The sequence below is a fragment of the Mustela putorius genome, unplaced genomic scaffold, assembly GCF_011764305.1.
Source record: "Mustela putorius furo isolate JIRA1106 unplaced genomic scaffold, ASM1176430v1.1 tig00003987_pilon_pilon_pilon, whole genome shotgun sequence".
NCBI lineage: Eukaryota > Metazoa > Chordata > Mammalia > Carnivora > Mustelidae > Mustela > Mustela putorius.
The window spans coordinates 3,457,830-3,472,705 of record NW_025422126.1 but is presented as its reverse complement, the minus strand read 5'-3'; the positions used below and the strand labels follow the sequence as shown (position 1 = coordinate 3,472,705).

General features: G+C 46.9%; 1 protein-coding gene across 3 annotated transcripts in view; it reads left to right on the top strand.

The window, feature by feature from the left end:
• Positions 1–389: 389 nt before the first annotated feature.
• The window catches only part of CLPB (caseinolytic mitochondrial matrix peptidase chaperone subunit B), a 142,750-nt gene continuing 128,263 nt past the window's right edge, over positions 390–14,876 (top strand). Inside the window, exons 1-2 of one of the 3 annotated variants that reach the window (XM_004768123.3) lie at positions 390–891; positions 4,600–4,651. In XM_004768123.3, coding sequence (XP_004768180.1) covers positions 489–891; positions 4,600–4,651 — 455 coding nt within the window. In that variant the 5' untranslated portion in view covers positions 390–488. Of the gene's footprint in view, positions 892–4,599; positions 4,652–14,876 lie in introns of those variants that run through there. The other 2 variants (XM_004768124.3, XM_004768127.3) reach the window with 2 other exon arrangements.

Below are 14,876 nucleotides of genomic sequence, written 5' to 3'. Positions count from 1 at the left end.
TCAAAGGGAGAGGCAGACTCCCCGCTGAGCAGGGAGCCCAATTCCGGACTGGATTCTGGGACTCCAGGATCACGACCCCAGCTGAAGGGAGTGGCGTAACCAAACTGAGCCACCCAGGCGTCTGCCTGCGTCGTGTATTTTGACTAAACTTGGCAGAAGGCTCTGGGAATCGAACTTCAATTCTAATCTCTACGTTCTACCCAGGCATTTCCCCTCTTACCACGCCCCCTCAGTCAAACTCCACTTCCCAACATGCACTAGGCTCCTCTAAATCGGCGGTCATTGTGACGCAAGTTCCACAGCTTTCTGGGAAATGTAGTTTATTTGTTCTCCAGCTACGGAAAAGTCTAAGGCTATGGACTACCACTCCCGTGAAGTAGTGCGGTATTCCACCGCGTTCGCGGCGTCTTCGAACGCGCCGCGGCAGCCATGTTGGACGCGGCCAGCACGGGGGCCGGCACCAGGGGGTAATCGAAGTAGCTGTCACGATGCTGGGGTCCCTGGTGTTGAGGAAAACAGCGCCGGCGCCGCGGCTCCTCCTCCAGCTGCTTAGGTCCTCTTCGCTCCGGAGTCATGGAAGTGCCTCCAGCTCGAGTGTGACCACCGCGGGCCGCGGACAGCCGCAATGGTTGAGGGCAGCCGTCGGGGGGCGCCCTGGAACATCGCCAGCCTTCCTCCCCCATGAAGGGGCAGCCACCTGGGGGCGCCAGGGAGGACTCACCGAGACCTCGTGCCTCCTAGCCGCAACATCAGGACGCCTTCCTAGCCCAGAAGAAACACTCCCGGGACAGGACAGCTGGAACGGGGTCCCCAGCAGGGCCGGACTGAGCATATGGGCCCTGGCCACCGCGCTTGTGGTTCACTGTTACAGCAAGAACCCGTCTAACAAGGGTGATTATCGGGGCAGTCTGGGTTCGAGGAAGACAGAGGCGGGAGGAGTGACCCGACTCTGTATCTTTGGAGGGCGGGAGTTGCTTATAGATTGAGGTCAGCAGAGCTTCAGGCCTGTAGGGACTCAGACATCGTCTGGTTACTGGGGCAGGCTGGTGAACTGGAGGACTCAGTGCCTCTGAGTTGGATAACTTCCTATCATAGATCAGCTCCCTCGTTTGGGCATTATTTTGTCCATCTGTACAATGGAAACATTGAGACATTCTAAAATTAGAGTGTGGGCCTTTTATGCACTAATATTCTGCCTGTTCGAATTCCTCTCTTAAGTGGTCTCCCAAGAAACTGCTGTGTGTTCTAACGGCAACTATTAAATAGTTTAGGAAAAGTTTTCCCGAGAAAGGTGGCCCAAGAAAGGAGTACAGACTTGGTTTCAGTGCCACCTTTGCCACTGCTCACCCCTTGCTCCTCTCTGCTTTCAGGTTCCGCCCTTACACAGTAAAGAATGATTTCTCCGTACTCTTACAGTGCTGTTATTTTGAGTCTTGAATTCAGCAGTCTGGGTCTGCCCATCAGCCTCCTAGGGATTTTGTTGTCCCTGGTCTCAGGTGTGAGGTGATCTTACCCAGCCATGCAGTTGGCAGGAGAAGAAAAACAAAGAAGTTGGATCCTTAGAGACCCAAAGCAACCATGGGGGCTGGCTGACCCAGGTTGGCATCTCACCTGGGTGCAAGGGAGTTGAGCAGGAACTGAGAGAGCAGGCAGCCAGACTTCTGGCTTATGTGAGTCCAACCTCGCAGATTCTCAGTAGTTCCTCAGGGGGGAAGGCAGGAAGCATGGTGTTCATAGGTCTCATGCATCCCAAGCTCTGAGACTTGGGAGCAAAAGTGGGGACTGTCTTAAACTAAGTTTATCGAGCAGGATATGGCCAGCTGTAAAGGAAGGGTCCTGAACTGGGGGTAAGGACGTCTGGGATCTTGTTCTGGTTCTACCTCTAAGTCCCATTGTGACTTTGGATTCTTGCTTCTCATCCTCACTGGCCCTGTTTCCTCATCTACAAAATGAGGATGTTAAAATAGAGACTCTAAGGGCTCTTCTAACTTAGACATGCTATAATTCTATAACTTTGGACATTTTTTGAATACCCTCTGTGAGCCCAATTTTGGGAGGTGTGGAACTCCTAACAGCACAAAGTCATTTAAGGAGACAGTGCAGGCAGTTAGGCCTGTGGGTCTGGTGAGTGGTCTGACAATGTTTTGTTGGGTGATTGGAGGGCCAGCAGGGTCAGGAAAGCATTCCTGGAAGATAGGAGACCTCTGGAAGGTGGGAATTTGAGCTTGAGTTCTGTAGGATGAGGCAGGAGATGAAAGGGAGAGTGACATTGTGAGCTCCATGAGAGCAAGGAATGCAGCTTATCTTTTTTTTCAGGTTGATAGAAGTTCCTGTCCCTAATACTTTCACATTGTTTGCCCACCATAGCATCTGGAACTTAGTAGGTACTCCATAAATGTGTCTTGAGTTGGATTGTATTGCATGCAAAGGCTTCATGGATATGGGAGTCATAGGTCAGCATGGTGTTTGCAGGGGCTCAAAGGGTAGCTGGCCTCGTTGGAGGACAGGGGATCTTTGGAATGAGGTGAGAGCAGATGGAGTGGGGCCTGGATGTCAGGAGGGTTATTGAAGGGTTTGGAATTTGTCCTGTAGGCAGCGAAGCGCCATGGCAAGTTCATGAGCGGGGAATGTCCTGATGCTAGTATGCTTAGATGTATTGGGGGAGGTGTCCAGGGTCTTGTCTTAGAGGTTCCTGGGGGCTCCAGTGTGGACTTTGTCTACTTTCTAAAGTAATGACGAAAAACCATGTTCACTTCCAACCCTTCAGATTTTGCTAGCTATGCTGTACCGTGATTTGGAGTTAAAAGCTCAGGCCCTCCATACAGTGTGGTAGAAACTGTACCCTGTAGGAGCCAGGAGGCCCTGATTCTCAAGCTCCTTCTCATTCCCTCTGTGACCTTGCAGAAGCCACTTCTTTCTTCATAGTGAGGGAGGAGTAAATACAGTGATCTGTGAGGAAACTTTGTTCCCCTTTCAACCGAGGGCTGCCTGAGCATCCCCTGGATGTGTGCTTAGAGAGCCATGAGGGAAGATAACCGGGAAAGACCTCTGACTCTGGAGTCTAGGCTGGCATGTGGGTTGGAGACACTAATGTTTGAACCACAGATCTGCTTTGCATATGCATGACAAGATGGCTCTCTTATCCCTGCTCTGCAGATAAGGAAAGTGAGGCTTAGGAGGTTAGTTGAGTTGGCCTGGGCATACAGCAAGTCAGTGGCGGAATTGGGGTGGGAGCCCAGGTCTGTCTCCATATTCTGCTCTTTCTACCTTACTGCAATGCCTCCTCTCATGTTTTGCTGGGTGAGTCTCTGGCTGGACTGAGAAATCCCTGAGGCGGGGCTCGGTATGAGTCTCTCCGGTGTTCAGAACCCTGCTAGGCACATAGGGCTCCATGACTGAAAAAAATCTTGCCTCTGCTAGTTTTCGAGTCATGCAGTTTTTCCTTATGGCCACAAGGTGGTGCCAACAGCCTACAGGCTGCTCGGGAGAGGCCAGGCTTAGCATTGCTTTTCTGATCTAAGGAATTGCAACCCTCTCTTTTGGGTCTCCCTTTGCTGAGCTTGGCACCAAGGAGTTGGGAAATTTTTCAACCATCATTTCACCTCCTTGGCATCCTTGTGAGTTTTGCCAGGACAAGGATTATTGCATTTACTTTATAGTCATGGAAGCTGGAGTTGAGAGGAAAGGGGCTGCCACAGTCCCTGGAGCCGGGGTCAGACAGTTGGGCCTCTTGGCTCCTGGTCAGGCTCTTAACTGAAGAGCCCACACCCTTGCCTGTTCCTCTGTGCTGGGTTAGTGACTTGTGACATGAGATTCAAACCTAGCCTGAGAAATCAGAGTTGGGGGAGAAAGTGGGACAAGGTAGGGGGATGATTAATAACAATGACAGCCACATGAAACATACTAGTCCGAGCTTTCTAGCTAATGAAGAGTGAAGGGGTTCACATATCAGGTTGCATAGGCCATGCATAGCTGCTAGCACTTTACCTGGATCACCTGCACTATAAGAGTTATGGTTTGAGGGCACCAGGGTGGCTCAGTGGGTTGAGGTCTCTGCCTTGGGCTCAGGTCATAATCTGAGGGTCCTGGGATTGAGGCCCGCATCAGGCTCTCTTCCCAGTAGGGAGCTTGCTTCCCCCTCCCCCTCTACCTGCCTCTCTGCCTACTTGTGATCTCTCTTTCAAATGGATAAGTAAAATCTTAAAAAAAAAAAAAGTTACGGGTTTGGGCTCTAATGGATGTGGAAGACGGGTTTACAGTGGCTACCGCCTAGGTTGGGGATGATCAGCTTTCTCTTTATATATCTTGGCATCATTTCCCTTGTTAAAGCCATGTTTTTTCCTTTTCTTTCTTTCTTTCTTGAGAAAAACCCAAGGAGATTCTGTGCTCTGCCTGGAGTCTAATGTGGGGCCCGATCTCAGGATCCTGAAATCATGACTCTAGCCAAAACCAAGAGTCTATTAACTGTACCACCCAGGCATCCCAAAGCCCTTGTTTCCAAAGTGCTTCCATTTCCATTGTTTTAATGGGGCCTCCATGCAGCTAGCTCTGAGGGTAGGTCCTGGCCAGGGGTCTGACTAGTGTCCCCTTTCCTTTCAGATGCAGCTCTGATGGAAGCTGCTCGTACCAACAATGTCCAAGAAGTCAGCAGGTGAGTGTTGATCCCCAGGACTTGCTGTCTCCCACAAGAGGGCCAACTGGGCAAACACCTTCCTCAGTCCTGCCTAGGAGAATATCCTCACACTCATCTGGGAAGTGAACCCTGTAACTTCCTTATAGTCACAATCACTTGGACTCTCTTGGCTTAGGTTTTTTAAAGTAGGGAGTCAGCCCTGTATCTCCTTTGTTCTTGCCCCCAAACATTGCTGGATCTTCCCCCTGTCTTATTTTTAGCAGGTCATGATTTAGAGTCCCCTCCACATCCTGTGGGTTCTTTTTTTTTTTTTTTTTTCTTTTTTTTAAGATTTTATTTATATTTGACAGACAGAGATCACAAGTAGGCAATGAGGCAGGCAGAGAGAGAGGGAAGCAGGCTCCCTGCTGAGCAGAGAGCCAGATGCGGGGCTCCATCCCAGGACCCTGGGATCATGACCTGAGCCGAAGGCAGAGGTCACCCAGACGTCCCATCATCCTGTGGGTTCTTTACTGAATCTTCCTATTTGTTCTTATATGTTTGTGGAACTGGCCCAATGTGTTATTGTTTGTTGCTGGATGGGGTACAGGTTGGCACCCGTGGAAAGGTTTGGGGATTTGGTGGGGAGCTGGAAGAAGCCTTTCTGCTGGGTCTTCTGGGGTTAGAAAGGTCTTTCTGAAGGGCTGGGGTGCACATGCTGGGCTCCTGCTTGGGGGCTGAATGCGTTCTTCCAGCCTGCCTGGCTTAGCTGGGCCCCTTAGGACCACTGGCAGATTAGATGTGAGGTTTGTTCTTGGGCAGGGGACAGGACTCAGGTTGGGGCTCAGCCTGGTGCCAGGGCTGGGCAGTCTGTGTCCAGGATAGATGCTCAGACCAGAACCAGCCCAGAGCATCAGTGTGGGGCTGTTGGTTAGGGGCAGAGGTTTTATTCTTGGTCAAACTAGTGGCCTGCACTGGGCCTCATCTTGGCCTTTCTTGGCCCTTTGTATAAAGCGAGGTGGTCACAGGATGCCCCCTTTCTCTGCTACCATGTCCACATTTTAGACAGGAAGTCCTGTGTTTGGGGTGGCTACCCCTGTATCCAGTGCCACACTCTTGTTGCTCCTCCTCACTCCAGCTGCCTGAACATACAAGAAAGTGTTGAAAGTCATCTGCAACCCCCACTAAGACTTACTGCTTTGATTCCCTTTCATTTTATCTGCAGCATTATTATTGATTCTCAAGGGTGCTTTTGAGTATTAATGTTCAAGGCTTAGTTTTTAATAAACTACTTTTGGAAGTATGGGCTGGGAGTTGTTTCGTAGCCAAATAAATATGATGGAGCAATAGTTTAATAAACATGCAATGATGCATCTTAAAAACCAAGCACAGATGTCAGCTTGTTGTTATAAGAGCCATTCATAACTGCCAGCTGTGCGTGGCGTCTTCATTTCCCCAGAAACAGCTGAGCCGCGCTTCCTTCTGCTGCAGTACAAGGGCGTGAGGGGGCAAAACTGGCTCTGCCCCCTCCTCTCAGGCCTTTGCTGACCCTCAAATCACCTGTCAGTGATTGGTCAGCCCTCCTGTAGAGGATTGCCAGGCTGCTGCTTTCCTCTGGCAAAGTTTAGACAGTGTATTGGTAAAGCAGCAATGCCACGAATCACTTTGCTGTCACCCAGGGGAGGCTGAGTTTACCCTAGTCCATTAAGCCCTTGAATGTTGATTATTTTAGCTCTTTGAAATACACGTTTTTCTGATAGCAGTTAAACACTTGTCAAAAGAATGCAGAAAGTGATTGAATATCTGATCCGTGTGATGCGGAACATTCCTTCTTGCTGTGTGGATAGCATTTGTAAGAGCCTTTCATGCATATCTTGAGTCTCTCTAGCTGCTTTTCTCCTGCCTCTAGTCGAGGCATCTCTTTTGGCCATGATGACTCAGTCTCCCTTCACCCCTTGTAAGGGAGTCAGAGATGAGCAAGGCACAAAGCCTAACTTTTAGCACACCAATCTTACCCCTACTCTTCTTACCTCCTGTGCTCCCCTAAGTCCCCCCAATTCTGAAGCAAAAAGTTGGGAACAAACTGAGCAAAGGCAGGGAATGGGAGATGCTGGCTGGCTGCTGGGCCCAGAGTCATGCTGGTGCTGCTGAGGTGGTACTTGTGCAGCGTTGCAGGGTATGGGGCAAGAGGGCAAGTGGTTTGAGAGAAGCCAATGTGCAAAGCTTGGAATGTCCATGGTAAGGAGTCTCATATTCTTATCCTATAAGCAGTGGGGAGACATGGAAGGTCTTTGAGCAGGGGAATGACCTAATTAGGATCATTCACAAGGGTAAAGGATAAACAAGTGGGGAGAGCCTGTTTCAATAAGACAAATTCTAGAAGATAAAGGCCTGAATTAGGACATTCCTCCCTTTTCCTCACCCCAAACAGTTCCTGCTTATGAATGAATGCGTAGTCCTCTGCTGGAGGGCCCTGGAGATAGGGGGTGACCCAGGCTCTGGTCTCAAGTAAGCAGACCTGTAACCTATCAATTACAGTTTTTCCTGCTACCAGAGATAGGTCTAGAGGTGGAGGTGGGGAGAGCCTGACCACCCTTGCTAGAAGAAAGTTCTGTTGAATTCTACAGCCGGTCTTTGTTCAGCTTTTCTATGCCCTAGACTCTGCATGGGCGCTTCATGCTGCTCTTAGGTTCTTCCTGTGTATCCTGCCTTTAGTTCCTCCCAAGAGACCTTCCTATATAGCAGGATAGAGTCCCATTCTCAATTTTTAAAAACTACTTAAACATAGTTTATGCATGGTTAGGTCATCAAGTGTATAATCAGTATTGTTTATGATATCAGTTTTTGGAATAAAATTTAGATCTGTCCTTTACGTTCTTTTCCCATTGCCCACTCTGAGGCTTTGAGCTCTGTGTGTCTGCCTTGGTGTCTCCCCCAATCTTCCTTAGCCCTAGAGCCTTAGGAAGGCTCTGGATAGTGAAGGGCAGCAGCCTGAGGTGGTTCTGATTAAAGGGGAAGAGCTTCATCCTCTTTTTTTTAATTTAATTTTATTTTTTTTTAAAGATTTCATTCATTTATTTGACAGAGAGCTCACAAGTAGGCAGAGAGGCAGGCAGAGAGAGAGAGGAGGAAGCAGGCTCCCTGCTGAGCAGAGAGCCCGATACGGGACTCGATCCCAGGACCCTGAGATCACGACCTGAGCCGAAGGCAGCGGCTTAACCCACCGAGCCACCCAGGCACCCCTTCATCCTCCTTTTTAAGGACACTCTGGAATCTGAAGTTCCTAGGTCTTGGATATGAGCCCTCTACACAAACCACCCCTCTGTACTCTGTGCTCATTACCCTCTGCTTAAATCCTTCCAGACTGAGCTCAAGTGCTACAGCCCTTATGAAGCCTTCTTGGACTCCTCCCATGGTGATCTCCCCTTCCTTTGCCTCATCTCTCTTCTGGTCTGGGAGGGTATGAAAGTCCTCTGAAAAGGGCCAGGCCAGTCTGCGACAGGAGAATGATCCTTGTCAGGAGAGAAGCTGGAGGTTGGGTGAGAGAACTAGGGTTGACTATCAGGACTGAGGAGGCACTCAGTCCATGAACTGGAAAAGCAGCAAGGTTCACTGCTCCCCAAATCAGGACTCCTTACAGACAACCTTATGAGATGATTAAGCCAGCAGCTCTGGACAATCACCCTGATGTGGGGGCACCGTTGACCTGTTTTACGTGGTGCTTGCTGACTGTGTGTGGTGTGAGCCTGCCTGGCTAGAGGGGCAGGGAAAGATCTGCCACTGGCCACATTCTGTTCTTGATATTAAGAAGGATGTGAGCTAGACTTCACCTTAAACCACTGGATTGTATGCCTCCCCAGGGCAGGGACAGGTCTCTTTCCCCACATTTCATACTCTGTTCCCCAGCATGACAGAACTTGGGGAAAGTTGTTTTTTTACTGACTTTTCAGTAAACTTGAAGCAGGCAGTCCGGAGTCTTATTTCCATACTTCCATTGGCTATATTAGAAGAAAGCTGGATGCCTTCCTCTTCCCTTTTTCTCTTCTCCTTTCTCCCTGTGTGGCAACCATTTCCCTCCTCCTCCAAGGCACTTAAACCTTGTTAGTATGTTTAGCTCTGACTCCTCAGGAGTGGAAGCCCTGTCCTGGGCCCCTGTCCCACCTGTCAGCATCATGAGCAGGTGGCCTGACTCCTGGGCTCAGCCCGTACCCAGGCCTGGCTTCTGGATGCAGGAACCACTCACCCGAAACCTAGGGCATAGGGCAGACTGAAGACACATCTGTCCAGGCTTGGGCTGAGCTATGTGAGGAGCTCTCAGGGCTGGGAAAAGTGAGGCCTCCTATTCTCCCAATGGATATCACATTTCCTTCAGAACAAACTTGAGTGAAAGATAACACCCCTACCCATTTCCCTTCTCCCAGCAGGGAGTTGGACCTCTCTGCTGAGTGCATAACTCTGTTGTTCATCAGCCTGAACATTGTCTAATGAAGGAGGCCTGTGATATCAGTCTTGAACCTCAGACTGCCTGCCCTTTCCAGAATTATTTGAGCATTTGACAAAATTTACTGAGCATATGCCAGGTCCTGTGCTTGGCACAGGGGATGCCTGACCAGGCATGATTCTTGCCCTTAATGCAGGAGACTGGGGGAGACTGTGGCAACATAGCATGATCAGTGCTGTGAGACAGGAGCCCAGAAGATGCCTCTAACCAATCTGTGAGACCAGAGAAAGCATCCTAGAGGAAATGGCTTTAAATATCTATAGGGCTTCGGATATAGAAGGGGCAGGTATTCCAGGCGAACGGGGCCACGTGAGTGGTAGCACGGAGGCAAGAGACAGCCTAGGATGTATGGTGGGGAGGGGGAATTATATATTGTTTGGTGTTGCTTGATCACAGTTTGTGAGGTCAGGAGGAACTGGAGAGCAGGAGGGACCTGGCCATGGAAGGCATTGTCCATTTGTCTCTCAGTCATCATCTCTCCAGCCTGTCTTCTGTGCCTAGCCCTGAGCTAAATTTGTGTTGGTGGCAACAGCATTAGGAAGGAGAAGCAATTCCTGTCCTGGAGGAGCTCACTAATTCCCTTCCTAGGGGAGGATGGGGCACATGAGTCAAAATTGAGACCCAACAAAACAAGGCACATGTTGCCTAACTACTATGAGCTTAGGTAACATGGAGATAATACCTATAACCCATAGATTTGTAGAATATTTCTTAATAACAGGGATAATACAGGTTTGTGAGTTCTTATTAGGAGCTAGGCATTGGGCTGAATGCTGGAAATGCAGTGGTGAAAAGATTAACACAGACCCTGCCCTCTTGGTACTTAACAGTCTAACTGGGAGCCAGTGACTAATTATACAGACAAAATTTTGTACTTAAAAATGAAGTGCAGTTTGTCTTTTCAACAAATGCTGCTGGGACAACCAGATATTCGCATACAAAAAAATGCAGTTAGAGCCCTACCTCACCCATACACCAAAATTATCTCAAAATGGATCATAGGCCTAAATGTAAGAGCTAAAACTATAAAACTCTTAAAACACGTAAATCTTTGTGACCTTGGGTTAGGGCCAAGCCATCTTAGATATAGCATCAAAAGCACAAGAAGACAGAGAAAAAAGTAAATAAATTGGACTTCATCAAAATTGAAAACTTTGTGTTCAAAGGACACCTTCAGGAAAGTGAAAAAGACTCCCACAGAATAGGAGAATATATTTGCAAATCATATCTCTGATAAGAGATTTGTACCCAGAATATATGAAAAACTCTTTGACTCATCAATAAAGATAACTGAATTTAAAAATGGACAAAGAAAGGATGCTTGGGTTGCTTAGTCAGTTAAGTGGCTATCTTCAGCTCAGGTCATGATCCTGGGGTCCTGGGATTGAGTCCCATATCGGGCTTCTCGCTTGGCGGGGAGCCTGCTTCTCTCTCTGCCTGCTCTGCCTGCTCTTCCCCCTGCTTGTGTGCTCTCTCTCTCTATTAAATAAATAAGTAAAATCTTTTTAAAAAAATGAACAAAGAACCTGAATAGATATTTCTCTAAAAAAGCTACTCAAATGAGCACACATGATACTCAATACCCACACATAAAGATGCTTAACGTCATTAGACATTAGGGAAATGCTAATCAAAACCACAATGAGATACCACTTCACACTTATTAGGATAGTTGTAACCAGAAAGATAATAGCAAGTGTCTGTTGGATGTGGAGAAATTGGAACCCTCCCGTATTGCCACTGGGTATGTGAAATGGTGGAACTACTTTGGAAAAGGTTGGCATTTCCTCAGTATGTTAAACATAGAGGTACTTTATGACCCAGCAAGTCTTCTCCTAGGTACATAACCCAGAGAAATGAAGTCATGAACATTAATGTTCATAGCATTTTTATTCATAATACCCCAAAGAGGAAAACAACCCCAAAGTCCATAAGTGGTATAAAAATACGACATAGCTACAGAGTAGAATATTATGCATCAGTGCAAAACAATGAAGTACTGCTGTATCCTACAACGTCAATGAACCTTGAAAGCATTACGCTAACTGGAAGTCAGACAAAAGATTTTAATATACTGTATGATTCAATTCATATAGTGTCCAGAATGGACAAATCCATAGGGACAGAAAATAAATTAGTTAGTTATTGCTAAGGACTGGAGAGGTTGGTGTTGGGAGGAAATAGGGATTGACTGCTAATGGGTCCAGAATTTCTTTTGGGGATGATGAAACTGTTCTGGGTTAGTAGTTGAGATTGTACAGCTCTGAATATACTGAAAATGATAGAGTTGTACACTTTTAATGGGTGGATTACATGGTATGTTAATTATATCTTCAAACTTGTTTAAAAAGGGAAAGACAAGGCACTTGGGAATCTAACCTTGGATCTAGGAGGAGTGGAGGAGAGGGTATATATCAGTAAGGGAAAGCATTGGAGTACATGAGATTGAAGTGAGCTCTGAAGGATGAAGACAAATGCGGAATTACATTCGGTTGGAGGGAGCAGTAGGGTGGAAGGTCCTAAGTCAAGAACAGATGTGAAGACATCAAGAATTGAGAAAAGGCCAATCTGACTGGACTCTAGAGTGCAAGGGCTCAGTGACATAAACTGAAGCTGGAGAGTTAAGCAAGGACCATACCACACTGGGTTTTAGGCCATGGTGAGGATTTTTATTTTTACTAAGATCACTGGGCAACCACTAAAGAATTTTAACCCTGTACACTTGTGTGTGTGAGAGAGAAAGAGAGAGAGTGCACACACAAACGAGAGAAAGACCTGGTGACATGATGTAGATCTGTAATTATAAAAGATCTCCCTAGTTGCTCCATGGGGAATAGATTGGATAGAGAGCCATGGTGGATGCAGGAAGACTGGTTGAAAGTGACTGAAATAGTCTAGAAGAGATTGATGGCAGGTGATGACTTGGACTAAGATGTCAGCAGAGATGGAGGAAGTAAGCTAGACAGGACTGGGTAGTGGTTAGAGCGCTATCAGTGCCTGATATGTCATATGTACTAATAAATGTTGAATGAATGAATAGAATTGGATATCACTGATTAGGGAGAAGAAGGTATTAAGAATGAATTTCAGCTCTGTAGATGGTGTTCACTGAGATGAAAGTGTTACTGGGTTGGTAGGAAAAGATTAGGAACTCAGTTTTAAACATGCTAAAGTTGACATGCTAGTGAGATACTCAGGTGAAGATTTCAACTAGGCAGTAGAATGTGTGCGTTATTCTGACTTTTCCCGCTGTATATACCATGTTGCCTCTCAAAAAAAAGAAAATCTCAGTGATCACTTTGGAGATTTTTAAAAAAGATTTATTTATGTATTTATTAGAGAGAGAGAGAGAGCACCTGCACACTAGCACAGAAGCAGGGGGAATGGCAAGCAGAGGAAGAGGAAGGAATAGGCTCCCTGCAGAGGGGCAAGACCCTGGGATCATGACCTGAGCCAAAGGCAGATGTTTAACTGACTAAGCCATCCAGGCAATTGTTTTGTTATCTCATTTTGATTTCTGGTTTCATGGTTTTAGAAAATCAAGGAATTAATACCAGCTCAGACTTGTTTACTAGATGCCTTTGGAAAAAAGTCTGATTTGGCTTACAGTTCAGGAAAGAAGAAAGAGTTAGATTTTGTTGAGAGTTAAACACATTTGTTCTAGCTTTACATCGATTGCTTGGTTTGGTTCTTGTCCCTGGATGCCCCAGCTTGGGGCTTGAGGCACTTGCTGTCCCTGTGCCAGGACTAAGGTGTCCAGAATGTGCTCAGCTACAGCATAGGTAAATGTTCTGCACATTGATCCAGGGATTTTATCTAATTAACAAAAACCCTGGCTGGTAAATACATTTGGCTGTCTCAGGTCCTCAGAGAGGCTGTCTGTTTATTGATTGTTGTATCATTTGGGCTGGATGGGAAGATATTAATGATGGCATCAGAGCAACCAAACATCCAGCTCCCTTAACCAGTAAATATTTAAGTGTCCTTGTGGTTTACAGTTGATTGAAACAAGTTTTATTCTAGACCAAAGGTCAAGGCCTAACTGGCATCACACTTCTAATTTGATGCTTATGAGAGTTCCTTAAGATCATCACACTGGTTTTTGAGTGCTGGGGTGTAACACCCATGGACTTATTGAATGCTGGGATGTCAGAGGGCAGTGGAATATTACAGAAAGAATACAAGATTTTTAGAATGAGCAGATCTGGGTTCCACTTCAGACTGGCTCTGGGACCCGTAATAAGTCACAGAACTTCCCTCTTTGAGTCTTAGTTTCCAAATCATATTAATGTTAGTCTCCAAATCATGTTAATGGGGGCCCCACTAAGCACTTTGAAATACAGTTCCCAGTGTTTAGCTCTGCAGAGAAAAACAAGTCCCTTTGGAAAGGCCCAGATCACATGCTGAAGCACCAGGTAAGCAGTTCTGCAGAGGTGTGTGACTGGGTCTCTGCTTACTTGCTCCCTGGTGATAGAAGGTAGTTGGGGAAGACTAGATTGGCAGCTTTTTCTGAACTTCATAGTTAGGTGAGTTGTGGAAGCAGATAGTCAGCTGCACAGAAGCCCAGCAGAGTCAGGTGGTTGGCCAGGTGCAGAAGCAGAGAACAGCTAAGGCCTATGGGGGTGGCATGTAGGGAGGAGGGATGTCCCTGAAAGGGAGCCCAACCCTGGGATGGAGCCTTTAGTGTTGCCCTACTGCTTCTTGTCTGTGTGGCCTTGGTCCCTTCACCGTGAGTTATATAGATGGCAGAGCATTGCAGTTGTTCATCATCATTCATGTGCTGGTTAGCAAGTACTTAATGAACAATAAAAGCACTTATTGAATATCGCATAAGTGTTTTGTAAATGGTAAAGAGTTAGGCAAATGTTAATAGTTAATTGCAGTTATAATAAACCTATAAACAGAGAACTGACCTTCTTTTGAAAAAAATAATATAAAAATGGAATTACCTCCTTTATTCGTTCAACAAATAGTGTCTGCTATGTGCTGACACTTTGCTAGGCCCTGATGGATTGGTGGTAAGCCAAAAATACTTACACAGAGCTTAAAGCCTACTCAGATGTTGATTGTGCAAATATAAAATTACAGAAAGAGAGAGAGAGAAAAAATTACAGCTGTGACAGGTGCAGCAAGGGAGGGTAAAGAGAATCCTCGAGCCCCTAGTGAATTTCTTCTGGTGAAGGAAAGCTTCCCAGAGGAAGCTTGAACTCAGGTGAGGAGTTAATCTAGGTGAAGGAGGGCAGGAGAACTTTCCTGGCAGAAGGAACTTTCATTTACAAAGACCCAGTGGAAGGAGAAGTGATGACAAGTGTGAAGGACTAAAAAGGGCAGGGACCTGCAGCCGGAGGAGTGGGGGCTGTTAGAGTAAGCGTTAGAGGACATAGTGAGAAGCTTTGCCTTCATTCTAACAGCAATGGTAACCGATTGGTGGTGCCAGCGGGGTAGTTGGGTTAACGTGATCGACAACCTTTCTGATGGCTGAGAAACATAAGGAGCCAGTCTGTGACCAGCCTGTGTGTGCCAGGATCTTTTTTGGCACTGATCCAGCCACCGAGGCAGGGTAGGTCACAAAACTGCAGTGCCCCAGGGTCCTGCAGCAGGGGCTGTCAGGCTCTGTCTCCCCAGCATTATTGCTGTGGCCCGAGTGCTGCTTCTTGAAAATCCCAGGTCAGTTATGACCATAACACAAATCCTATCAGCATGGCTAGAACCACTTGGATTTTTTCCCAAGGGATTTTCCTGAAACTGAGGGAGAGAAATCCA